At 46.6% G+C, this 27564-nt stretch overlaps 3 protein-coding genes across 4 annotated transcripts in view; 1 reads left to right on the top strand and 2 right to left on the bottom strand.

Annotated features, from left to right (window-relative positions):
• Positions 1 to 27564, bottom strand: part of LOC310696722 (intercellular adhesion molecule 2-like) — a 167864-nt gene that overhangs the window by 11212 nt on the left and 129088 nt on the right. The gene's annotated exons all lie outside the window — the stretch shown is intronic.
• Positions 1 to 27564, top strand: part of SHFL (shiftless antiviral inhibitor of ribosomal frameshifting) — a 216422-nt gene that overhangs the window by 66785 nt on the left and 122073 nt on the right. The window lies entirely within an intron of this gene.
• Positions 1181 to 17062, bottom strand: LOC310697151 (olfactory receptor 5AR1-like; the record flags this gene model as incomplete). Its single annotated transcript, XM_083483470.1, has 2 exons — positions 1181 to 2016; positions 16159 to 17062. The coding sequence occupies 2 exons, from the start codon at positions 17060 to 17062 to the stop codon at positions 1181 to 1183; spliced, it is 1740 nt and encodes a 579-aa protein (XP_083339596.1).

Here is a 27564-nt window from a genome sequence, read left to right as displayed (position 1 = left end):
TTTAACTGAGGCAGGACTACAACTTCCACCATCCCTAGATGTTGACAATGCTGGCTAGGGCTGATGGGGACTGAGTGTAACAACATATGGAGGGCATCATAGTGGCTCTCCCTACACTTTGGAAAATAGTTGTAAAATTGCCTTTTATAACCCCTTATTGTTTATCACTTACAACATTTGCTCTTGTGGGTTGAGCACATTGTCTATTGTTTTGTCTATATGATTGTCTATATGATTTGACCTGCTCTGAGACCTTCTGCTGAAGGTGGGTAAGAAATCTAATGGATAATATAATGGTGAGGAAGAAAAATAGTGGGCAGACAGACCGTTGAAATTTGGCCAGCTGGCAAGATAAAACACACATAAAAATATATCACTAAGCTTAGGGCCTAGCCTGAGAGTTCTGTGTTGCTCTTCCATAACCATTTAAAAAAAAATACCTATGAAAAGCAGCCTTGAAAGGCTCTTGATGGAGGTGGACAGAAAGAGTGGATGGTCTCCCATTGTCATTCTGCTGGTTGTCCTCTAAAAATCACTTCCCCCAGGTGCTTTCCCACCCATGCACATAACTTGTTATTAATTAGGATAACCCTAGCATAGATAACAGGATAGGATGCTGTTGCTTTTGAGAAAACGAATGGGCAATTTAGAGATTACTATGAATAGTGTGATATGATTGGGAGGGGCACAGTTTTACTGAAAGTTATATTAGCTTCACATAGCCAATAAAGTGGGCATGCAGGGACAAGTATGGTGGTGACAGAAAGAGCAGAGTCCTGGCAAAGCATTTCATTCATCTCTGAGCTTAGAATTCTGGCACACCATTGTTGAAGTTATGGTAAAGAAGATTTCATAACTCATTTCATTCCCAAGTAGGGAATTTTTTGCATGACACTATGGGAATCCTGGTAACTGCGTGGCATCATTTCCCATCACCCTGGGCATGTGTCATTGTTGCGGCATTGTGATGGGACAGAAGCATGCTAATGTGGATTGTAGCATAATTGATAGGAAAGCTTGGGAAACCTGGAATAATGTGTGCCTCTGTGTGTCAACATGAATCACCAAGGGTTCATCAAGAGTGGGATGGAGGACCTGGGATTCTATCAGATGAAAGGGAAACTGATTTGCTTCAGGGCCACCATATTTACAGTACATGGCGTTCTGGCACTTACACTCTCTACTGTCTTTGAGAACAGGATCTCCTGCATATAGCCCTTCTCAAAGCAGCCTTGACCTCCTTGTTGCGTAGGGTGTAGATCAACGGGTTCAAAACAGGTGTGACTGCTGTATACAACACAGTCACAGCCCTGTCTGTGTCCAGAGAACCCTCTGAGTGTGGCCGTAGATACATAGCTCCAGCACAGCAGTAATGGAGGGCCACTACAGTGAGGTGAGCCCCACAGGTGGAGAAGGCACGTTGGAGACCTTTTGCTGAGCGCATGGCCACCACTGCCCTTAGAATGAGAGCATAGGATGTCAGAGTTAAGGCAAAGCAACCCATGATGATGGAGCCAGTGACCCCAGCTAACAAGGCCTCGTTGAGCCAGGTGTCTGAGCAGGAAAGTGCCAGGAGTGGAGATATATCACAGAAGAAGTGCTCCACCTTGTTGTCTTGACAGAAAGAGAGCTGGGACATCATGATGGCATGGAGGAGTGAGTGGAAGAAGCCAGCTGTCCACACCAAGGCAGCTAGGGTCCAGCGCAACTGGCGATTCATCAGGACAGGGTAGTGGAGTGGATGGCAGATGGCCAAATAACGGTCGTAGCCCATGATGGACAACAGCATAGCTTCAGTGCTGCCTAGAAAATGGAAGAAGAACATCTGGGCAATGCGCCCTGCATAGGAAATACGATTGCTATGGGAGGCTAGCCCCACAAACACCTTGGGGACGGTGGTGGAGAAGTAAAAGATGTCAATGAAGGCCAGATTGCCAATGAAGAAGTACATGGGTGTCTGGAGCTGCAGGTCCCAGAAGGTGACTCCTGCCACCACCAGGTTTCCAGAGATGTTGGCTAAGTATAGGCGTGTAGGGGTCAGATGGGATTACCATGAGGAATTATACATCAAGCCATCGTGTCCACGATGAAGACATTGTGTTGACTGGGTTTGATATATTGACGATAATTTCTGATTAAATCCCATAAGATTCTACATTCATGCCTTTTTAATGCCCTTTGGCCTCTGCTGCCCATTTCCCCTTGCCTGACAAATCACGTACACACTTAGACAGGCAGGCGTCCTGGGTCATCAAAGACAGTGGGCAAGTTTATTTGATGTAGGATCTTAATCTTAGGACTAGGAAGCAGATCTCACATTAAGGTGATAATGGTTGCTGTCCTCCTGGCCATCCTCCTTATCATATGTGTATTGCTTGTTTATTACCTCCGGGGTTGCCAGATACTCTTCTTTGCAGTTCTCAACTTATTTACCCCAGAAATATTTGTGCTTAATTAGTTTTACTTGTCCCCACGTGGGATTGTGGAAATGCTCAGAAGAAATCTGATTGGTTCTTACAAACACTCTGTAAAAAGCTTTTTTGTGAATAAAAATAGCCTGGGCCAGGGGGCTGCAGATTCGGACAAGCACAGAGAGACACGATTATACGCACTTTCTCTGAGAGCCTTGCTGGTCAAAGCCTCGTGTCTTGTTTTTAATCAGGGTCCAGTCCTTCCTTTACTTTGCAAACGCAACTGTCAGAGCTGCTTGAAGATCCTAGCTCACACAGGATCACGCTAGCCAGCGATCATTAAGTAAAAGTCTTTATTGAATTACAGTTTCCATTCTCACGCTGCTGCGCGCAACTCTACGCCTAGTAGCTAGGTCGGCGAAGCTCCGTCTGAGTCTCCGCCCCGTGTGCACCAACTTAATATCCTAGCCTTGCTCCACCTTTTCCGCCTGACTGTCCTCCTCTGGGTCCCTCTACCCCCCGGGGTTTCTTCCTTCCGGGATTCTTCTGACGCTGACCCGGACCCTCCTGTCTCCTTGCGCCGGGCTTTAGGACCTGGCTCTCTTTCGGGGCTGCTTACTGCGCCGCCTTCCTCTGCATTTGAACTTGGCGCGCGCGCCCAACCTTCCACTTTCCTCTTAACCGTTTCTTCGCTCCCCGATGGAGGTGTGGCCACTCCTGACTCATGCCCTCCCTCCTGTGGTGAGCTGCCAGCGCTCCCCCCCTGGCTCCCTTCCTCTTCCCTGCTTCCTGGCGGTGACGCTGGTCCCGATTTCCAGCTGCTCTCCCCTGAGTCCCCTCTGGCTCTATCTTCCTGGGGTGCCCCCCTAGACTCCCCCCTTGCCCTGGCCACTGGTGCTCCTTTCTGTGAATCCTCTGATTCACTGGAAAGACTAGGAGATCTCGGGTCGTCGTCATCACTCATCTTTTCTTCTGCCTCCTCCCCTTCGCTCTCTGTTTCCTCCCTTGCCCGTGCCTCTGCTCCTAAACCCCTGACAGCAACATAGGAGCAGAAAAAGACCAAAGAGGAAGCCATGAAAATTATGGGCATCTGACACACCGATCAGGATGAATTCAGTGACTGATGTCCCGTTCTGCATCAGCCTGATGAATTTAGAAAGCAGGGATGAAAATTGCTGCAGGTGAAAAAAAGAAAATCACCAAGACATCCTGGACAATGAGAGTTACCTTAGCTTCTGTGAGTTACCTAGAAATTGCTGTAAAACCCAATCTTATAAGGCCATTTACATTACACCATGATCTGCTCTCTCAATGATACAATTTGGTTCTCATCACTCTGTCTTCTGCTTCCTGGCCATTAGCAATTATTATTATTTTATTCCTACCCTATTTATTCGATGCAGCTTAAATCCCTCCCCCCAATTATTATATATTTTTTTGCATGGGTTATCCAAAGAATCAATTCAGCTATTGGGTTTAAATGAATAAACAGACATGTCAAAAGTTCTACTAAGACTGTAATTCCAGCCCAGTGTGCAGAGAAGATTCTCTTACATCTCATCCGGGAGTCATGAGCCTTTGCATGAGTATTTTGTGCTTTGATGTTGATATTCTTCCCCTCAGATGGGGGCAATTTGGTGTACAAAGGAGAATTTCAGTGATGTATCTTTCCCTGATGCCCTATCTGCATCCATTGCTATCGTAGGAGGTTGTGAAGGGGCTCCCATGGCAGTTCAAGTTTCATGGCCCCCCAGATGTAGGTCCACCACTAGGTAGAGGTTGGGCTAGCTGGCCCTTGTGGACCCTTCCAACCCTACAATACCATGATGCTGTGATTCTGTGATTCTTTCAACAGTCCAGCCTCCCCTCCTGACTGGTCAACACCTTCCTCTACTGCTAGGGAATCTCACCACACCATGGATGAGGTGTGGCAGGGAGCTGTTGTGGGACTGTAAGGAATTGTGGGACTGAAGCTGTTGTGGGACTGAAAGGAATGCTGTGATCACCAATAGTCAGCATGGATTTCTGAAAAATAAGTCATGTCAGACTAACCTGATCTCGTTTTTTGACAGAATTACAAGCCTGGTAGATGAAGGGAACGCAGTGGATGTAGCCTACCTTGATTTCAGCAAGGCATTTGACAAGGTGCCCCATGATATTCTTGTAAAGAAGCTGGTAAAATGCGGTCTTGACTATGCTACCACTCAGTGGATTTGTAACTGGCTGACTGACCGAACCCAAAGGGTGCTCATCAATGGTTCCTCTTCATCCTGGAGAAGAGTGACTAGTGGGGTGCCACAGGGTTCTGTCTTAGGCCAGGTCTTATTCAACATCTTTATCAACGACTTGGATGATGGACTCAAGGGCATCCTGATCAAATTTGCAGATGACACCAAACTGGGAGGGGTGGCTAACACCCCAGAGGACAGGATCACACTTCAAAACGACCTTGACAGATTAGAGAACTGGGCAAAAACAAACAAGATGAATTTTAACAGGGAGAAATGTAAAGTATTGCACTTGGGCAAAAAAAAATGAGAGGCACAAATACAAGATGGGTGACACCTGGCTTGAGAGCAGTACATGTGAAAAGGATCTAGGAGTCTTGGTTGACCACAAACTTGACATGAGCCAACAGTGTGACGCGGCAGCTAAAAAGCCAATGCAATTCTGGGCTGCATCAATAGGAGTATAGCATCTAGATCAAGGGAAGTAATAGTGCCACTGTATTCTGCTCTGGTCAGACCTCACCTGGAGTACTGTGTCCAGTTCTGGGCACCACAATTCAAGAAGGACACTGACAAACTGGAACGTGTCCAGAGGAGGGCAACCAAAATGGTCAAAGGCCTGGAAACGATGCCTTATGAGGAACGGCTAAGGGAGCTGGGCATGTTTAGCCTGGAGAAGAGGAGGTTAAGGGGTGATATGATAGCCATGTTCAAATATATAAAAGGATGTCACATAGAGGAGGGAGAAAGGTTGTTTTCTGCTGCTCCAGAGAAGCGGGCACGGAGCAATGGATCCAAACTACAAGAAAGAAGATTCCACCTAAACATTAGGAAGAACTTCCTGACAGTAAGAGCTGTTCGACAGTGGAATTTGCTGCCAAGGAGTGTGGTGGAGTCTCCTACTTTGGAGGTCTTTAAGCAGAGGCTTGACAACCATATGTCAGGAGTGCTCTGATGGTGTTTCCTGCTTGGCAGGGGGTTGGACTCGATGGCCCTTGTGGTCTCTTCCAACTCTATGATTCTATGATTCTTTCCCATGGCTTCTCAAGGCCACAAAATGGAGCCCTGTCCTCCCTCTCAGGCCACTCCTTGCTGGCAGCACCCTCTGCAGCCTTTTCCTCATTTGACAGCAACTGCAGCTGCAGCCTTGAGCCATTTGGGACCACAGGGCTCACAGCATCTGACCCCACTTCTTTCTCAGATGGGCGCAGGAGTGCTGACTCTCATTTTGCTCACTATATGTACAGTAATTTCCTCTTTATAGCTTTGATTCAGGGCTCAGTGAAAGGTCAAAGAACACCTGAGACAGGGACATTGCTGACGCTCTGAAGATGTGGACCTGATCAGTCCTGATCAGGTTCAAGTTATATTTTTACCAAACTATGGAGTGAAAATGTGACTTAGAAGCCACTGTACCAGCTGACCTGGTAGGATGTTGGTCTTCTTCTCCCCTGGATGAGAAAAGGTCTTTCCGATGCTGAAGGTGCTGTGCTTTCTTTGCAGTGGCAGAGCAGAAACTGGGAGCAGACACCCGCTCAGGGACTTGTAACTTGCTTACAGCTGAGGTGAAAGGGAACTATTTCTTAACTGGTTGGCTGTGGTGCCATAGGCCTTTGGAGAACAAATATAGACACGAGAACCTTCCTCAGGAGAAGGAGGAGGCCACATCCTCCAATTGAATGGAAGAGCTAATAAGCCACAGCATCTGTAGAAGACAAAAAACCAAAACAAAAAACTAGAGTGGTAACCCCAAAACACCCCAGGGAGCTCAGAACATGAAATGTTGGGGAGAGGGATGGGAAATGGAGTGGGGGAAGTTGGGGAATGGAATGGAGTGGCTGGAATCATGGACAGAAGTACTCCACACTGCAATCTTAATTTTATTTATTTTAAAGTTTGTTTTTTTCCTCCCAGGGTCAATAAACTGGTATTCAGCAGTGGAGTCAAACATGGCTGTTGTGGCCAGCAGACACGGATAGCCTTATGCTCTATGGATTTGTCTAATCTTTGCTTAAAGCCATCCAAGTTGGTGGCCACTGCTGTCTCTTGCGGGAGCAAATTCCAAAGCTTAACTGTGTGAAGAAACGTGCACAAAATTGCCAAAAAAGAGAACGAAAGAGGGCACTAATTTACATAAAATTTACATGAAATGTTCATATGGTGATTAATGTATAGACACACATGTAGCAATAATGGACTGGATCCCCCTGTACACCCAAAATTGTCTTTTGCAGGGGGGGGTCATCTAGGATAACCCCCAGAACAATGTGTGGGTTATTCTTCCATCTGTCAAGCTGCAATGCTTGTGCTGATGGAACATTAATTCCACCTAACTGCTATAATTTAGAAAGAAACCCAATGCGTCTCATCATAGTGGAGAAGGCATCAGATGACTTTTTTGCCAGCTCCATCAAGGCAACTTCTAGGCCTTTTTCCTGTTTTCCGGTTCCATATCTTTAAAGCAGACTTGGCCTGAACAGTCCTCACAGAGAGGACAACTCCAAACAGAGGACTCTTCCTTATAAAGCTGGACACATGGTGACCCTAGGCCAGTGGTGGCGACCTATGGCACATGTGCCAGAGGGGGCACTCAGAGCCCTCTCTGTGGGCATGCGCACCGTCACCCCAGCACAGAGCCGGCAGAAGGCCAGGGTGGCGCATCAAGTCCTCAGCTCAACTTGGGCAGCCGGAGTGCCACGGGCACGGCGGGTCGGTGCAGGAAACTGCGCGGCAGGAGAGAGATGTGATGTCTGTCAGGGCACCGACTCTCCAAAATGGAGGGCACAGCTATTCTTTGGCCTGAATTCATTGTGCCCAACTGCTCAGAGGCTTCCGGAGCATATTGTGGTGATTAGTATTTTGTGTGAGCCGGTTGCAAAATAGCACTGGCAATGATTATGGTGGGCCCTCAGTTTCAGATGCTGCTGCAAGGTTGAGGCCAGTTGGGCTGGCCAAGGGAGAAGGACTAGCCCGTGGGGCAGCCCCACGGCCATTTCAGGAAATGGTGGTGAGGTGAGGGGGCACCACTCTGCACGCACTCAGAGGGCCACGCCAAGAACGCTTGCTTGCTCGGGCTGGAGGTTAAAAGCGGGGAACCCTTAAAGTGTGGAATTCTCTGCCAAATAATTTCAAGTCAATGAAAGCACTTGGGATTGCTTTCCTTACTTTTTTTGGATCATCTTAATGCAAACTTCTACCTTTCAATAAAAAAGTTGTTTGTATCATTGAAAGCTCTGTTGTTGTGTTTTTCTTTTAAGTCAAAAGATGTTAATGTATGAGTTGTTTTTTCTAAACTAAAACCTCAGTATTCAGGTTAAATTGCTGTGTTGGCACTTTGTGATAAATAAGTGGGTTTTGGGTTGCAGTTTGGGCACTCGGTCTCTAAAAGGTTCGCCATCACTGTCCTAGGAGCCTGGTCACAAGTGGAGGAAAGCCCAGGAGGAATTATGTCGTAAACTGCCCTGTGATCTTCGGATAAGGGCTGGTATGTAAAATCATCATCATCATCATCATCATCATCATCATCATCATCATCATCATCACCATCACAGCAGCTCATTTCTCCTTGAATGTGCTTTGTTTTTCCTATCCTAGGCCCCATTGTGCTCATTAACATGCATTGCAGCTGAGGGCATTGTTACAAGTGACTGTCTCTGTGGATTATTTATTCCTGTTGTGTCAGCTTCTTCTAGTTCTGGGACTGCATTCCCCTGGTGCAGAAAGTGTGGTGGAGTAGTTTCAGATCTTGTCTAATTAATGGAAGGCCAAGGACGATAACTTTTAATTAGATCTTTTCCCAGCTGACCTTCTTTCATTTCTGTTCACTGCCATTGCTTCCCCTCTCTGCTGAAGTTCTGGTGCTGTGTTAAACAGACCCCTTGGTGGTGGGTGAGCTGGGTGGGCCCCCAGGATGCTGAACTGAGGGATTCCAAGCTGAGCTCAGGGGCTGCGCTTCTTCTCAGTGGCTGCGCTGCCTAGAGGGAGTGAGGGTGTCAAAAGGCAGGTGTGCCCAGGAGCTTTTTCTTCAAGGTTCTACAAGTTGTTTGGGTGCTAACTACAAAAATGATCATCCTTCAACTAGCTTTAAAGTACGTCTCCACTTTGATGTCATTTGTTTTAGGCGAATGTTTTACGATAGTGCATAAAATCAAAATTGTGTATCCTCAAAACACACTCTCCCTGCACCTCAAAACATTGTTCCAAAGTAAGTATAATGTCAGGTGGGACTGCCAGTGTTTTCCCCCTACAATGCCAGCCCCCTATTATTATTATTATTATTATTATTAGCCAAGTGCATAAGCTGAACTCACACAAGTTAAATTCACACAAGTTAAATGTGCATAAGTTGCAAGTTGACGCTACAGTAGACCCACAACTTCTGCACATTTAACTTGTGTGAATTCACTTTTTCACACTTGGCATTAAAAAAATAGAAAGTGGGTGGAAAGGAGGTCTGGGGTTTTGTGTGTGTGGCAGTTCTTCCTGCCATAGAAGCCGACTCCTAGGGGCCAAGGTCCCTTCACAACCCCCCTAAAATATTTGAGGAGGCTGAGCCCCCCCAAGTTGATGGGCATTGCCATTCAAACAGTGTGCATGCATGGCAACATTTGATTATGTGGGGCAGGGCTTACCTGCCCCCCTATTTTATTCAAGTTGGCACCCCTGCCACCCGCCATTGCATCCAATGTTTTGACCTGGCATAGACAAACTTGGTCCTCTAGATGTTTTGGGGCTACAACTCCCATCATCCCTAGCTAACAGGACCAGTGGTCAGGGATGATGGGAATTGTAGTCCCAAAACATCTGGAGGGGCGAAGGTTGCCTATGCCTGGTTTTGACTATATGCGATTCTGGCTTTGGGCACAATTCCTGGAGTGTAACCCCCTTGTAAATTGCAGACTTATTGTACTATAAACACTGTAAGTACTGTATACATGATAATAAAATCAAGTTGCAAGCTGGAAGAGGTCAACTGGATACCTTTTTAAATTTATAACGTTCCTTTATTATTTTTTAAGATAAAAAATGGGCATTATGAAAATAAAGATTGCTTACCAAAAGACAGGAATGGTGACAATTATTAAATGCGGAGTAAGGCATTTGTTAGGCTTGGTCACATTGTTACTACAGCTCTATATTCTGGGGGCAATGGCAGTTTTCAAAGTTATGAAAAAGCAGCAAGGGAAGAAGACTGAAGAAACAGCTACCGTAGCCTGGGAGCCGATGGATACTGTCTCTTTCTCCTGCCAACCTAGCAATTCGAAAGCACATCAAAGTGCAAGTAGATCAATAGGTACTGCTCCGGCGGGAAGGTAAATGGCGTTTCCATGAGCTGCTCTGGTTTGCCAGAAGCGGCTTAGTCCTGCTGGCCACATGACCCGGAAGCTGTATGCCGGCTCCCTCGGCCAGTAAAGCGAGATGAGCGCCGCAACCCCAGAGTCATTCGCGACTGGACCTAACGGTCAGGGGTCCTTTACCTTTTTACCACTCCAGTAGAGGACCTTCTCCTTGTAGCTGAAGAGGGAGTGTTGATGGTCTGGGAAGAGAGCTTGCAGCAGAAGCCATTTCACCAACATAATAAAGAATATAGGACAACTCCCTGAGCCTACAGTTTTGTGAGAGCCATCCTTTGAGAGCCATCCAACCCACTTGACAGGGACTTCATGGGATCCTAGAATTGGAGCACTTAAATCAGAGGCTGCTCACTCTGGGCCCTTTTCATAGGCAGAAAACATGGAGGTTGCAGGCCGGTGGTCCTGCTATGTTTTGCAGTGCCACACAAGCCATGCAACTTGGAAAAGTGTGAATTTCAAAGGGCAGCTGTCTTTTGGTTTGTGTGTTGTTTCGGAAAATGTGTATTTTGAAATTTGTCTTTACATGCAAACAAACAAATATCCTATTCTTTTTATTATAAAAACCCCAGTATTTCAGATCTGGCATAATGTTTACCCGGTACATCCCAATGTTGAATACAATTAGTGATGACCAGTAATTTTTTTAAAAAATGTACCTTATCATTTTGTAAGTCAAATATGACCTTTGCTTCTTTTCTAATTTCATGATCTGATATTTCAAAAACTTGATTTGTTGTTGTTTAGTCATTTAGTCGTGTCTGACTCTTCGTGACCCCCTGGACCAGAGCACGCCAGGCACTCCTGTCTTCCCCTGCCTCCCGCAGTTTGGTCAAACTCATGCTGGTAGCTTCGAGAACATTGTCCAACCATCTCGTCCTCTGTCATCCTCTTCTCCTTGTGCCCTCCATCTTTCCCAACATCAGGGTCTTTTCCAGGGAGTCTCCTCTTCTCATGAGGTGGCCAAAGTATTGGAGCCTCAGCTTCATGATCTGTCCTTCCAGTGAGCACTCAGGGCTGATTTCCTTCAGAATGGAAAGGTTTGATCTTCTTGCAGTCCATGGGACTCTGAAGAGTCTCCTCCAGCACCAGAATTCAAAAGCATCCATTCTTCGGCGATCAGCCTTCTTTATGGTCCAGCTCTCACTTCCATACATCACTACTGGGAAAACCATAACTTTTACTATACGGACCTTTGTTGGCAAGGTGATGTCTCTGCTTTTTAAGATGCTGTCTAGGTTTGTCATTGCCTTTCTCCCAAAAACTTGATATAGACACCTTAAAGCAAGGATGGGGAGTCCTTGATCTGCCAAATGTTGTTGGACTGCCTCCCACAGGGGATGATGGGAACTGAAGTCCAAGACCTTCTAGAGGGCAACGGGTTCCCTGCCTTAAGGCATTCCTACTACATATGCCAGTATACACCTTGTGTTAATGTTCAGTGTTATAAATTGTTCACATAGAATCATAGAATCATAGAGTTGGAAGAGACCACAAGGGCCATCGAGTCCAACCCCCTGCCAAGCAGGAAACACCATCAGAGCACTCCTGACATATGGTTGTCAAGCCTCTGCTTAAAGACCTCCAAAGTAGGAGACTCCACCACACTCCTTGGCAGCAAATTCCACTGTCAAACAGCTCTTACTGTCAGGAAGTTCTTCCTAATGTTTAGGTGGAATCTTCTTTCTTGTAGTTTGGCTCCATTGCTCCGTGTCCGTTTCTCTGGAGCAGCAGAAAACAACCTTTCTCCCTCCTCTATCTGTACATCTGTCTGTATTGAGAGAAAAAGGAGGAGTGCACCTTAGGGGTGAGGTCAAGCCGTTGGAGAGTTACAGTGCTTGCCGTGGCCATAGAGACTGAGACAGGAGAAACATGTTTTGTTGCAGGTGGGGCAGACAAAGGCATCCGGTTTCACTGTTACAGATGCGCTATGGCGTTTCTTCTTTATGTGCTCCTCCCAGCGGTCACTACTGGTCTTCTTCTGGCCACTACTGAGGATATACAACCTGTCTCCAAGCATTGCGGTCATCTGCAAGGGAATCCCATACAATGGGGTTGATGTTGCCAGTCTTCATGTCACATTTGCAGACATCTTTGTTGCACAGAGTTGGTCTGTCAACAGGCTTGGTGTCTGAAGACAGCTCCTCACAGAGCACATTGTTTGGGATCCTACCAACTTCCGTTCTGTGGGCATGACCAAGCCAGCATAGACGTCACTGGGACAGGAGTACAAACATGCTGGGAATGTAGACTGGGGAGAAGACATCTTTGTTTGGGACTGTCCTGCCAGGTAATGTTACAAATAAATGAGTGGAATTCAACCTTGCACTATGTTTATTGTTCTGTCTGCACAAGTGCATCAGCTTGGCAGGTGGAACAATCTGCCTCCCCTCCTCATGTGTGCTGTTTTGTGGGTTCTCCTGACCCCCCAAGTCAATTTGGGGGTTGCGGGAGGAGAAGAGATCCATTGCACAAGTGGAAGTCCTTGCATAGGGCTTCTGCTGATGGTGTTCTTGAGGTGAATCCTGCCCATTAAGTGGTTGTTGTTATTTTAAAAACTTTCTACTGTTTGTGTTACTGTTTTCCCTTCATGACTTTGCTCTGTTAGCTGATTACATTGGTGTTTAAAATAATTCAATAATAATAATAATAATTTATTATTTATACCCCGGCCATCTGGCTGAGTTTCCCCAGCCACTCTGGGCAGCTTTAAAAAGCATGGGGGAGAGGACGGAACCCTGAGGCACCCCACAAGTGAGACCCCCGGGGTCTGAAAACTCATTCCCCAACACCACTTTCTGGACACGGCCCAGGAGAAAGGAGCAGAACCACTGTATAACAGTGCCCCCAGCTCCCAGCCCCTCTAGATGGTCCAGAAGGATGTCCTTTCTCCTTTCTCCTGGGCTGTGTCCAGAAAGTGGTGGTGGGGGATGAGTGGGGTGCCTCAGGGTTCCGTCCTCTCCCCCATGCTTTTTAATATCTATATGTAGCCGCTGGGAGAGATCATCAGGGGGTTTGGGCTGGGTGTTCATCAGTATGCAGATGACACCCAGCTCTACCTCTCCTTTAAATCAGAACCAGTGAAGGCGGTGAAGGTCCTGTGTGAGTGCCTGGAGGCTGTTGGAGGATGGATGGCGGCTAACAGATTGAGGTTGAATCCTGACAAGACAGAAGTACTGTTTTTGGGGGACAGGGGGCGGGCGGGTGTGGGGGATTCCCTGGTCCTGAATGGGGTAACTGTGCCCCTGAAGGAACAGGTGCGCATCCTGGGAGTCATTTTGGACTCACAGCTGTCCATGGAGGCACAGGTTAATTCTGTGTCCAGGGCTGTCTACCAGCTCCACCTGGTACACAGGCTAAGACCCTACCTGCCCGCGGACTGTCTTGCCAGAGTGGTGCATGCTCTAGTTATCTCCCACTTGGACTACTGCAACACGCTCTACGTGGGGCTACCTTTGAAGGTGACCCGGAAACTGCAATTAATCCAGAATGTGGCAGCTAGACTGGTGACTGGGAGTGGCCGCTGGGACCACATAACACCGGTTCTGAGAGATCTGCATTGGCTCCCAGTACGTTTCCGAGCACAATTCAAAGTGTTGGTGCTGACCTTTAAAGCCCTAAATGGCCTCGGTCCAGTATACCTGAAGGAGCGTCTCCACCCCCATCGTTCAGCCTGGACACTGAGGTCCAGCACCGAGGGCCTTCTGGCGGTTCCCTCATTGCGAGAAGTAAGGTTACAGGGAACCAGGCAGAGGGCCTTCTCAGTAGTGGCGCCTGCCCTGTGGAACGCCCTCCCAGCAGATGTCAAAGCAATAAACAACTATTTTACTTTTAAAAGTCATCTGAAGGCAGCCCTCTTTAGGGAAGTTTTTCATGTTTGAAGCTGTACTGTTTTTAATATTCAGTTGGAAGCCGCCCAGAGTGGCTGGGGAAACCCAGCCAGATGGGCGGGGTATAAATAATAAATTATTTTAGATTTTAGATCCTTTTAGATTTGTCAGCAGCCTTTGACATGGTCGATCATGATCTTCTGGACCATCGCCTCGCAGACGTGGGGATACAGGGCATAGCCCGTAACTGGTTGTGCTCTTTTATCTCTGGTCGGGGACAGAGGGTGGCACTAGGGAGGGAAATGTCGTCACGCCACTCCTTGGTGTGTGGAGTGCCGCAGGGCGCAATTCTCTCCCCGATGCTTTTTAACATCTTTATGCGCCCCCTTGCCCAGATTATCCGGAGCTTTGGGCTGGGCTGTCACCAATATGCTGATGACACTCAGCTCTATCTGCTGATGGATGGCCACACCGACTCGGCCCCTTACACACTGACCAGATGCTTGGAAGCTGTGGCTGGATGGTTTCGTGGGAGCCGATTGAAACTAAATCCTTCGAAGACAGAGGTCCTATGGCTAGGTTGGGATAGCATGGGGATGAGGGACCAACTCCCTTCTCTTGCGGGGGCCCAATTAGTGCCATTGCCTTCCGTTAAGAGTTTGGGTGTAATCGTTGATGCCTCCCTTTCCATGGAGGTGCAAGTTACAGCAACAGCCAAGGCGACATTTTTCCACCTTTGCCGCATCAAGCAGTTGGTCCCTTACCTTTCCCGCCCCGACCTGGCCACAGTGATCCATGCGACGGTCATCTCCAGGCTTGACTACTGTAATTCGCTCTACGCGGGGCTGCCCTTGAAGCTGTCCCAGAAACTCCAGCTGGTACAGAATGCTGCAGCAAGGCTCCTCACGGGGTCTCTGCCATGGGAGCATATTCACCCAGTGCTTTTCAAGCTGCACTGGCTCCCGGTGGAGTACAGGGTCAGATTTAAGGTGCTGCTTTTGACCTTTAAAGCCCTTCACGGCCTAGGACCCTCGTACCTACGGGACCGCCTCGCCTGGTATGCCCCACGGAGAGCCTCAAGGTCCATAAATAACAACACCCTAGTGGTCCCAGGCCCTAAGGAAGTTAGATTGGCTTCAACCAGAGCCAGGGCCTTTTCAGCACTGGCCCCAACTTGGTGGAACGCTCTGTCTCATGAGACCAGGGCCCTGCAGGATCTGATTTCTTTCCGCAGGGCCTGTAAGACAGAGTTGTTCCGCCTGGCCTTTGGATTGGAGACAATTTGATTCCCCCCCCCTTTTATTTTTTCTTTTCCTTCTCCTGCAATGAGGCTACATTTTAATATTTTAATGTTCCATTATTTTAACGTTGTATTTTATTTTTGTTTTTAAGTTGTAATCATTCATCTTGTTTTTATTATTGCTTGTAAGCCGCTCTGAGCTCGGCCTTGGCTGGGGAGGGCGGGGTATAAATAAATAAATTAATAATAATAATAATAATAATAATAATAATAATAATTATGGTTGATGGTGTCAAAGGCCGCTGAGAGATCCAGCACAACTAGGAAACAGATTTCACCTTTGTCCCTAGCCCGCCTCCGGAGATCATCGACCAGTGCGGCCAAGGCAGTTTCAGTCCCAGGGTGAGGCCTGAATCCCGATTGGAAGGGATCCAAATGGTCTGCATCCTCCAGGTGTGCTTGGAGTTGTTCAGCAACCACCCGCTCAATCACCTTGCCCAAGAATGGAAGATTTGAGACTGGGTGATAGTTGGCCATAATGGCCGGGTCTAAAGATGGTTTTTAAAAAGTGGTTTAATGACCGCCTCTTTCAGTGGGTCTGGGAAGGCTCCCTCACGGAGGGAAGCATTCACCACCCCACGAAGCCCATCGGCCAGCCCTTCCCAGCTAGCTTTTATCAGCCAGGTTGGACAAGGATCAAGGAGACAGGTGGTTGGTTTTACTCCTCCAAGCAGCCTGTCCACATCCTCGGAGGTTTAGGATGATTCTAGTAAGATGTCATGCATTTTTGTCATCATCTATCTCTGCCACTCTCTTGATTAAAAAACAAAAATGTTGGTGCTTCTGACTTGACCAATTATCTTGTCTTACATGTAGATACTAGAACATGATGGTGACAGACAGTGATGAACATTGAACAGGAAATAAGATGAGATTTAAAAGTAAGAGAAACCTTAGCAGAAGAAATCCAAGGATATCAGTCGGAGGTAGTCTAAATATTTTTGGACTACGGCTCGCATGATCGGACATGCATGCAGGACTTTTTCCTGGATCTGACTTCCTCAGCTCAAGAACCCCAAGTCCAGTGGCCCCATTTGCCTAGCCTCCTCCTGGCAGCCCGCTTGACCTCAGTATTACGGAGACTGTAGATGCCAGGATTGAGGGTAGGGATTACCACCGTGTAAAAGACAGAAGCCATCTTGTCGGTCTGTGGTGCATAAGTGCCACCAGGCCGTAGGTACATGAAAATAAGAGTTCCATACAGCACCCCCACAGCCGTCAGATGGGACCCACAGGTGGATATGGCTCTCCTTGACCCTGCTCGCCCCACACTGCAGAGGATCATGCCATAGGAAGTGAGGATGGCTGCAAGAGTGCTGCTCTGGATGGTTCCACAGACCACATAAAGCAGCAGCTGGTTGAGGTCTGTATTTGCACAGGCCAAAGCCAGCACTGGAGGGATGTCACAAAAGAAGTGGTCCAAAGTATTAGCATTGCAGAAGGGCAGGCAGAATGCCATGCCGGAGTGGATGGCTCCAGAGGTCACACCAGCTGTGCAGGACACTGCCACTAGGAGGCGACAAAGGCGCTGCGGCATGGCTGCTCCATAGTGCAGAGGGCGGCAGATGGCTGCATAGCGATCATAAGCCATAGCAGCCAAGAGGCAACACTCAGCATCAGAAGCAGCTGCAAAGAAGAACATCTGGAGGGCACAGGCGGGGAGGGGGATGGTGTCGTGTCCTTTCAGAAGGCCCAGGAGCAACTTGGGGGCCACCGTGCAGCAGGAGCACAGGTCCATCAGGGCCAGGTGGCTCAGGAAATAGTACATGGGAGAGTGCAAGGATTGCTCAGCCCTGATGAGGATGGCCAGAAGCAGGTTCCCGGCCAGGCCAAGGAGATAGATGGGCAGGAAGAAGCTGAAGAGAAGGAGCTGAAGGTCACGCTGGGAAGTGAAGCCCAGGAGGACAAACTCTGTCACCACAGTGCCATTGTGATGCGCCATCGGATCTGTTGGAGGGAGAAACGACTTTTGAATCCTGTCCTCCACACATTCCATCAAGAGAGCAGACCCAGCCCTCTTTTTATTAATGATAAATAAATAACCATTAATTATTATTTTATTGCTCAACCCTACATGCCCAGACATTCCTCAAGGAGGATGCCCCATTCTCTTCCACTAAGAGTAAATAAAAGCTCATAGCCCTGGGCATGATTTACCACTGAGCTGTTCAGAACCACAGCCTTCATTCAGCCATGAAAGATAGAGATAAAGAGACCGGATGACCATTGCTTCAGCTCCAATATTCGGAGGAAGGGAGTGTATTGGGCGTTAGGTAGTATCTCTGGTGGAGGACACATGGTGTTCCTTCTGGTAGTTTGTCCGCCTTTGGTCCCTACCCTGCACTCAGCTCTCACCTGTGGCTCCTAGAAACTTTCAGCATGCAACAGTGGCTGCACCCCTGAAATGGTGTTGACTGGCTGGCTAAAGCAGGTCAGAGGAGCCAATAGGTCTCAAACCCTCAGTGTGTTAGGGACTTCCCCTGCATATGAAGACAGGCTCCAGCAGATTGAGCAGACGATACTGAAAGTGGGTCCAATGGTTAAGAAGGCGGTTTCTGCACATGCTGTAGAGGGAAGTGAGGGACAGGTGGTGCTTGTCAACCTAAGAAGGTAGCCCATCTAGGAGAAGGAAAACTCTGATCCTAAACCTTTGCTGCCTTGCAGGACATCTTCAGAAGAAGGAAAGGCTAAGGAGTAAACCCTACACAAATCCGGAGTGGAGGCCCTGAGACTGTTGGGTGGCGCTTTGTACGCCTCTTTCCAACAACTCCTGCAGCCAAGCTGGTGCCAAATGTATTGCTCTGCTTTCCTTTGCACCACATCAGCAAGGCTGAGGGGTCTTGTCTGGGCAGCCCAGGACCTCCATGCACACTGCCAGGGATTTTTTTCCCCAGCTGGAACTCAGTTCCAGCACCTCTCAGGTGGGTGCCATTGGCATTATAAGAGAACAAGGGAGGCGTTCATGGTGAGTTCCAGCACCTCTTTCCCCAGAAAAACAGAACTGCACACTGCCCTTGTGTCCTAGGAGGTCACTTCAGAGTTGCTACCACAGTGGTTTGACGTCAAACCCAGAGGTGCACTCTGTTGTTTCTCAGGACAGACAGATGCCAGCAGTTCAGAGGAAAGCAGGAACGCTTCATGCCCACCAGATGGTGATGGAGCACATATTGTGGAGAGCATGGAGAGTGGAATTGTCATGGACATGGACACACAAACATACAGGATTGAATCCAGTGCTAGTCCTTCTCAGAGTAGACCCATTGAAATTACTAAACTTAAGGTAGTCATGCTTATTATTATTAGAATTTATATTCTCCCCAATATCCAGAGTGCTCAAGGTGGTTCACAGAACAAAATCAAAATATAAAACCATAAAATATATAATCAAAATAAAAACAACTACCCAATAATGCCCCCTCATTATCTGAATGGGTGTTAAATATAACCCACAATCACCATAGCTTTACTCAGCTCTACACGGTATCCATTGTCTACATAACTTTTTTAAAAAAGAAGCTCCCCAAGGAATTTACAGTCCAAAGGCAGGGAAGAAAAGGAAAGGGAGGAATGGGAGATAAAAGAATAACAAGGGATGAATATGCCCAGATGTTGTTATAGGTATTTAAGGTTCATGCCAGTTGGGAATGTCAGGCAATAGGTTGACACTCTATGGGAAAGGCATGCTTTGAGGAGGTATTTAAAAGAGGAAGCAGAGATGGCAGCTCAGAGGTATTTGGAGCTATCAAGGGAGAAGGAGTGGAGAGACAGCAGGAGGCAGTAGAGTTGGAAGAATGAAGATATGGGGGGAGTAATTGAAGGTCAAAAGAGAAGGATGAGAGTAAATTCTTTGAAGAAAAGGACAAAGAATTTGTACTGGATGCAGGAAAGCTTGGGAGGTGAGAGGAGCAACTTGAGCAGAGGTCCCTGAGGGTGGAGAACCTGTGGCCCAACAGATTTTGATGAACTTCAACCCCTATTATCCCTTACCATTAACCCTTCTGCTGGGAGTTGGAGCTCAGCAACATCTGGAGAGTACCAGGTTGGTGAAGGCTGCCATAGATAATAAAAGTTTCCCTATCCAAGTGCCTGATACAAGTCCAAAAACATCTGGAGGGTCACACCCTCGGAGGAAAGCCAACCTTAGACGCAGAAGTGCTTTTAATAAGCTCTGGAATCTTATAAGGTAGAACTGGATGTGATTAAGTTTAGAGTCAGGAACTGGTCACTACAAATGTTGATCTGATATCTCTGTTCCTACATGCCAGTTCATTCCTTTCAGCTGCCCCCACAGAGCTGTCTTCCCTAACCGGTGGACGTTGCTGGACTTCAGCCCCCATAATCCCTCACCACTGGCCATTCTGACTGGGTCTTCTGGGAGCCTGAGCCACAAAACAGCTGGAGAGACCCTTTCCACAGATCAGAACAGGCCTCGATTCCGTTATTTAGTTCCCAGTTCCCATCATACCTGTGCGGAAAGAGAACGTGTGTCTTTGTTAGTTCTTGTGTGATGCCGCTCAGGCTGCTTTTTTAAAGCTTTCTTATGCTGCTCTGGAAGTCATGATTTGCCTCAATCTTTTTCCTGTGGGAGAGAGAAGATGATCTAAGGCTCCTTTCCCTTGGTGCAACTCCCTGAAAAAGACCCCTTTGGGGACAATTGTAGTTTCTTTAGCTAGTACTGGTGTCTCTGCACTCAGAGGGACTTGTTATCCAGCCCAGAAGCCTTTCCCTTTCCAGCTGATGATTATTCTCCCACTAATTAAAAGAAATGTACAGGATTGATTAATAAAAATAAAATAAAATTAGTTTGCAAGTTCTTGCAGGTTAACTCTGTGTCCAGGGTGGCTGTCTACAAGCTCCATCTGGTACACAGGCTGACACCCTACCTGCCTGTGCACCGTCTCACCAGAGTGGTTCTTGCTCTAGTTATCTCCCGCTTGGACCACTTCAATGAGCTCTATGTGGGGCTACCTTTGAAGGTGACTCAGAAACTACAACTAATCCAGAATGTGATAGCTGGGAGTGGCCACCGAGACCATATAACTCTGTTCCCGTAGGTGACAGCTCCCTGGGGACCACAAAATGCCCCATAAAGGGGATGGGCACCCCCAAATTTTGGTGCCAGGGCCATGCACACTGCCTGGCACCCATGGCCCCAGGCATCCACGGGTACAGAGCCAAGCTGGCACTCCTGACTAGTCCTAAAGGATCCACACTGGCTCCTGGTACGTTTCTGAGCACAATTCAAAGTGTTGGTACTGGCCTTTAAAGCCATAAATGACCTTGGCCCAGTATAACTGAAGGAGCGTCTTTGCCCCCTCATCCAGCTCTGGTCCAGAGGTCCAGCTCTGAGGGCCTTCTGGCAGTTCCCTTGCTGCAGGAAGTGAGGGTACAGGGAACCAGGCAGAAGACCTTCTTGGTAGTGGCACCTGCCCTGTGGAATGCTCTCCTACCAGATGTCAAGGAGACAAACAATTATACAACTGTAATTCTATTACAAAAATGGGAGGAGTTGTGGAAAAGAAACCCAAAATTCATGGTGTGTTATTTAATTAAAGAAAATTTCATGAAAATGCAGTTTTGATGGTATTTAACCCCTTCAAAATTGGCTAAAATAAAAGTTACAACCGCCTTCATGGTGAAGGGGCTTGAATAACTCAGAGAAGCTATGAGCTATGCCATGCAGGGCCACCCAAGATGGACAGGTCATAGTGGAGAGTTTTGACCAAACGTGATCCTCCTGGAGCAGGAACTGGCAAGCCACTCCAGTATCCCTGCCAAGAAAACTCCATGGACCAAGACAACAGGCATATAAAAATTATGACGCTGGAAGATGAGCCCCTCAGGTCGGAAGGCGTCCAACATGCTACTGAGGAAGAGCGGAGGACAAGTACAAGTAGATTCAGAGCTGATGAAGCGGTTGGGCCAAAGCCGAAAGGACGCTCAGTTGCGGATATGCCTGGAAGCGAAAGGAATTAGAGAACTGAGCAAAAACAAACAAGATGAATTTTAACAGGGAGAAATGTAAAGTATTGCACTTGGGCAAAAAAAATTAGAGGCACAAATACAAGATGGGTGACACCTGGCTTGAGAGCAGTACATGTGAAAAGGATCTAGGAGTCTTGGTTGACCACAAACTTGACATGAGCCAACAGTGTGACGCGGCAGCTAAAAAAGCCAATGCAATTCTGGGCTGCATCAATAGGAGTATAGCATCTAGATCAAGGGAAGTAATAGTGCCACTGTATTCTGCTCTGGTCAGACCTCACCTGGAGTACTGTGTCCAGTTCTGGGCACCACAGTTCAAGAAGGACACTGACAAACTGGAACGTGTCCAGAGGAGGGCAACCAAAATGGTCAAAGGCCTGGAAACCATGCCTTATGAGGAACGGCTAAGGGAGCTGGGCATGTTTAGCTTGGAGAAGAGGAGGTTAAGGGGTGATATGATAGCCATGTTCAAATATATAAAAGGATGTCATATAGAGGAGGGAGAAAGGTTTTTTTCTGCTGCTCCAGAGAAGCGGACACGGAGCAGTGGATCCAAACTACAAGAAAGAAGATTCCATCTAAACATTAGGAAGAACTTCCTGACAGTAAGAGCTGTTCGACAGTGGAATTTGCTGCCAAGGAGTGTGGTGGAGTCTCCTACTTTGGAGGTCTTTAAGCAGAGGCTTGACAACCATATGTCAGGAGTGCTCTGATGGTGTTTCCTGATTGGCAGGGGGTTGGACTCGATGGCCCTTGTGGTCTCTTCCAACTCTATGATTCTATGATTCTATGAAAGTCCAATGCTGTAAAGAAAAATATTGCATAGGAATGGGGAATGTAAGAACTATGAACCTTGGTAAGTTGGATGTGGTAAAAAATGAGATGGCAAGAATAAATATTGACATCCTGGGCATCAGTGAACTAAAATGGACAGAAATGGGCGAGTTCAGTTCGGATGACCATCATATCTACTACTGTGGGCAAGAATCCCATAAAAGAAATGGAGTGGCCCTCATAGTCAACAAAAGAGTGGCGGGAGCTGTACTGGGATGCAATCTCAAAAATGATAGAATGATCTCGATACGAGTCCAAGGCAGACCTTTTAACATCACAGTAATCCAAGTTTATGCACCAACTACTGGTGCTGAAGAAACTGAAATTGACCAATTCTATGAAGACTTACAACACCTTATAGAAATGACACCAAAGAAGGGTGTTCATCTCATTATAGGGGATTGGAATGCTAAAGTAGGGAGTCAAGAGATAAAAGGAACAACTGGCAAGTTTGGCCTTGGAGTTCAAAATGAAGCAGGACAAAGGCTAATAGAGTTCTGCCAAGAGAACAAGCTGGTTTTCCAACAACACAAGAGATGACTCTACACATGGACATCATCAGATGGGCAGCATCAAAATCAGATTGATTATATTCTCTGCAGCCAAAGATGGAGAAGCTCTATACAGTCAGCAAAAACAAGACCTGGAGCTGACTGTGGCTCAGATCATCAGCTTCTTATAGCAAAATTCCAGCTTAAACTGAAGAAAGTAAGAAAAACCACTGGACCGGTAAGATACAATCTAAATCAAATCCCTTATGAATACACAGTGGAAGTGAGGAATAGGTTTAAGGATTTAGATTTGGTGGACAGAGTGCCTGAAGAACTATGGATGGAGGCTCGTAACATTATACAGGAGGCAGCAATGAAAACCATCCCAATGAAAAGGAAATACAAGAAAGCAAAGTGGCTGTCCAACGAGGCCTTACAAATAGTGGGGGAGAGAAGGCAAGCAAAATGCGAAGGAGATACAGGAAATTGAATGCAGATTTCCAAAAAATAGCAAGGTGAGACAAGAATGCCTTCTTAAATGAGCAATGCAAAGAAATAGAGGAAAACAACAGAATGGGAAGAACCAGAGATCTGTTCAAGAAAATTGGAGATATGAAAGGGACATTTCGTACAAAGATTACCATAATAAAGGACAAAAGTGGTAAGGACCTAACAGAAGCAGAAGACATCAAGAAGAGGTGGCAAGAATACAAAGAGGAATTATACCAGAAAGAAATGGATGTCTCGTACACCCCAGGTAGTGTGGTTGCTGACCTTGAGCCAGACATCCTGGAGAGTGAAGTCAAATGGGCCTTAGAAAGCACTGCAAATAACAAGGCCAGCGGAAGTGATGGTATTCCAGCTGAACTATTTAAAATTTTAAAAGATGATGCTGTTAAGGTGCTACACTCAATATGCCAGCAAGTTTGGAAAACTCAGCAGTGGCCAGAGGATTGGAGAAGATCAGTCTACATCCCAGTCCCAAAGAAGGGCAGTGCCAAAGAATGCTCCAACTACCATACAATTGCACTCATTTCACACGCCAGCAAGGTTATGTTTAAATTCTACAAGGAAGGCTCAAGCAGTATATGGACCGAGAACTCCCAGAAGTGCAAGCTGGATTTAGAAGAGGCAGAGGAATCAGAGACCAAATTGCAAACATGCACTGGATTATAGAGAAAGCTAGAGAGTTCCAGAAAGACATCTACTTCTGCTTCATTGACTATGCAAAAGCCTTTGACTGTGTCGACCACAGCAAACAGCAGACTTGGATGATGGACTCAAGGGCATCCTGATCAAATTTGCAGATGACACCAAACTGGGAGGGGTGGCTAACACCCCAGAGGACAGGATCACACTTCAAAACGACCTTGACAGATTAGAAAACTGGGCCAAAACAAACAAGATGAATTTTAACAGGGAGAAATGTAAAGTATTGCACTTGGGCAAAAAAAATGAGAGGCACAAATACAAGATGGGTGACACCTGGCTTGAGAGCAGTACATGTGAAAAGGATCTAGGAGTCTTGGTTGACCACAAACTTGACATGAGCCAACAGTGTGACGCGGCAGCTAAAAAAGCCAATGCAATTCTGGGCCTCATCAATAGGAGTATAGCATCTAGATCAAGGGAAGGAATAGTGCCACTGTATTCTGCTCTGGTCAGACCTCACCTGGAATACTGTGTCCAGTTCTGGGCACCACAATTCAAGAAGGACACTGACAAACTGGAACGTGTCCAGAGGAGGGCAACCAAAATGGTCAAAGGCCTGGAAACGATGCCTTATGAGGAACGGCTAAGGGAGCTGGGCATGTTTAGCCTGGAGAAGAGGAGGTTAAGGGGTGATATGATAGCCATGTTCAAATAGATAAAAGGGTGTCACATAGAGGAGGGAGAAAGGTTGTTTTCTGCTGCTCCAGAGAAGCGGACACGGAGCAATGGATCCAAACTACAAGAAAGAAGATTCCACCTAAACATTAGGAAGAACTTCCTGACAGTAAGAGCTGTTTGACAGTGGAATTTGCTGCCAAGGAGTGTGGTGGAGTCTCCTACTTTGGAGGTCTTTAAGCAGAGGCTTGACAACCATATGTCAGGAGTGCTCTGATGGTGTTTCCTGCTTGGCAGGGGGTTGGACTCGATGGCCCTTGTGGTCTCTTCCAACTCTATGATTCTATGATTCTATGATTCTATGAAACTATGGCAAGTTCTCAAAGAAATGGGAGTGCCTGATCACTTCATCTGACTCCTGAGAAATCTCTATGTGGGACAAGTTACCGTTAGAACTGGATATGGAACAACTGGTTGGTTCAAAATTGGGAAAGGAGTACGACAAAGCTGTTTATTGTCTCTCTGCTTATTTAACTTATATGCAGAATTCATCATGCAAAAGGCTGGGCTGGATGAATCCCAAGCCGGAATTAAGATTGCCAGAAGAAATATCAACAACCTCAGATATGCAGATGACACAACCTTGATGTCAGAAAGTGAGGAGGAATTCAAGAACCTTTTAATGAGGGTGAAAGAGGAGAGTACAAAATATGGTCTGAAGCTCAACATCAAAAAAACAAAGATCATGGCCACTGGGCCCATCACCTCATGGCAAATAGAAGGGGAAGAAATGGAGGCAGTGAGAGATTTTACTCTCAGTGTGGTGTAGTGGTTAAGAGCGGTAGTCACGTAATCTGGGAACCGGGTTCGCGTCTCCGCTCCTCCACATGCAGCTGCTGGGTGACCTTGGGCCAGTCACACTTCTTGAAGTCTCTCAGCCCCACTCACCTCACAGAGTGTTTGTTGTGGGGGAGGAAGGGAAAGGAGAATGTGAGCCGCTTTGAGACTCCTGAAGGGGAGTGAAAGGCGGGATATCAAATCCAAACTCTTCTTCTTCTTCTTCTTTCTAGGCCTCCATGAACATTGCAGATGGTGACAGCCGTCACGAAATTAAAAGACGCCTGCTCCTTGGGAGAAAAGCAATGACAAACCTAGACAGCATCTTAAAAAGCAGAGACATCACCTTGCCAACAAAGGTCTGTATAGTTAAAGCTATGGTTTTCCCAGTAGTGTTGTATGGAAGTGAGAGCTGGACCATAAAGAAGGCTGATTCCCGAAGAATTGATGCTTTTGAATTATGGTGCTGGAGGAGACTCTTGAGAGTCCCATGGACCTGCAAGAAGATCAAACCTCTCCATTCTGAAGGAAATCAGCCCTGAGTGCTCACTGGAAGGACAGATCCTGAAGCTGAGGCTCCAATACTTTGGCCACCTCATGAGAAGAGGAGACTCCCTGGAAAAGACCCTGATGTTGGGAAAGATTGAGGGCACAAGGAGAAGGGGACGACAGAGGACAAGATGGTTGGATAGTGTTCTCGAAGCTACCAGCATGAGTTTGACCAAACTGCGGGAGGCAGGGGAAGACAGGAGTGCCTGGCGTGCTCTGGTCCAGGGGGTCACGAAGAGTCGGACACGACTAAATGACTAAACAACAAAAAGTTACAACAATAAATGTTGGAGATGCAAATCCCATGAAGGAACTTTCTTCCACATGTGGTAGACGTGCCTAGAAATTAAAAAATCTGGGACACGGTCTTCGAAGAGTTAAAAAATATATTAAAATTAACATTCAATAAAAACCCGGAAGCATTCCTACTAGGGATTCTAACAAATAACATTCCATATGAAAGAAGAAGAATATTTCTCTATGCAGCAACCACAGCTAGAGTATTAGTGGCAAAGTACTGGAAGAGCGAGACTATCCTTTCAAGAGAGGAATGGCAACTAAAACTTTGCGAGTACTTGGGACTTGCAAAAATGACAGAATCAATTACAAATAAGTCTGCAGATAATCTTTAAAAAGAGTGGGAATGCTTCAGTAATTACTTAAGGAAACAAGGTTCCACCTCTGAGATTTGGTTGTTTTTGGAATAACTCCGTAAATAGGGATACATCGCTCCCTCATACCAAGGTGAGGAGAAAACATCAAATGCAGGGGGGGGGGGGGAATTAGTAAGATGAAAGTCCACCACATCAGAATAATTAAAATAGGTAAAGAGATTCAATCCATATGGAAAGGTATCATATATGAGAAATGCTATGATAGGACTGAATCGTATTGAATTGTATCTAACAAAAGATACTTATTGAATCTTTTTAAATTTTTTGTTATTGTCTTTGTTTTTTCTCGTTTCTTCTTTCTTTCTTTTTTATATATGTTGAGATGTAAGGTTTCAAAGTCTGATATTATTTGATTTATATAGAAGTTAGCAATGTATGTATTTGTTATCTATGTATTTACTTGTACATTTTAAAAAGCTGAACAAAAACAAACAAACAAAACCCAAAATTATACGACTGTTGACTTCCTGCTTGAGCCACCATGGTCAACAGCAGTTCCCATGATAGCAGAAGCTGGGTGTTCAGCCAATTAAGGATAATCTGAGAGAAATTATCCTTGCAAGCCCCCCCTCCCCGGGTTGGGGGGCTGAGCTCACACTCGCAGATCGTCCGATACCTGCTTTTCACTTCTACAATGCGGGGGCAGAGGATGCCGAATGCATAGCACTGCACGTATTGGTAACTCTCCAACGCAGTCACTATGAGCAGCAGTTCCTCTGTTTTTTAAGATAGATATGAATTTGGACTTAAGAAACAGACATGTTCTGGAAGGAGATAAGATAACCTGCTAAATGAATCAGCCACTGAGTGCCAAGGTCTCGATCTGGAGAGGACTACCATTGCACAGTGGTACCACCCGTTACAAACGCTTTGGGTTACAAACGCTTCAGGTTACAGACTCCGCTAACCCGGAAGTAGTACCTCAGGTTAAGAACTCTGCTTCAGGATGAGAACAGATATCGTGCAGTGATGGCGCAGCGGCACCAGGAGGCCCCATTAGGTTAAGAACAGTTGCAGGTTAAGAACGGACCTCCAGAACGAATTAAGTTCTTAACCCAAGGTACCACTGTAACTGGATTGGAAGGTGGGTGGAGGGAAGCCTTTGTTTCATTCATGTGTTTTTATGATTTGGTAACCCTTCACAGAAGAAAGGAAAATAATTTCTAATGGAATATAATTGGATTGCAACTATTAATGGTATGCGAGAGGGAATCAACAAAAACATAATTTGCACGGACTAATTGAAA

Source organism: Podarcis liolepis (genome assembly GCF_965112155.1).
Source record: "Podarcis liolepis genome assembly, chromosome: 17".
Taxonomy (NCBI): domain Eukaryota; kingdom Metazoa; phylum Chordata; class Lepidosauria; order Squamata; family Lacertidae; genus Podarcis; species Podarcis liolepis.
The sequence above is the reverse complement of the archived record's forward strand: the minus strand, read 5'-3'. Positions and strand labels throughout refer to the sequence as shown.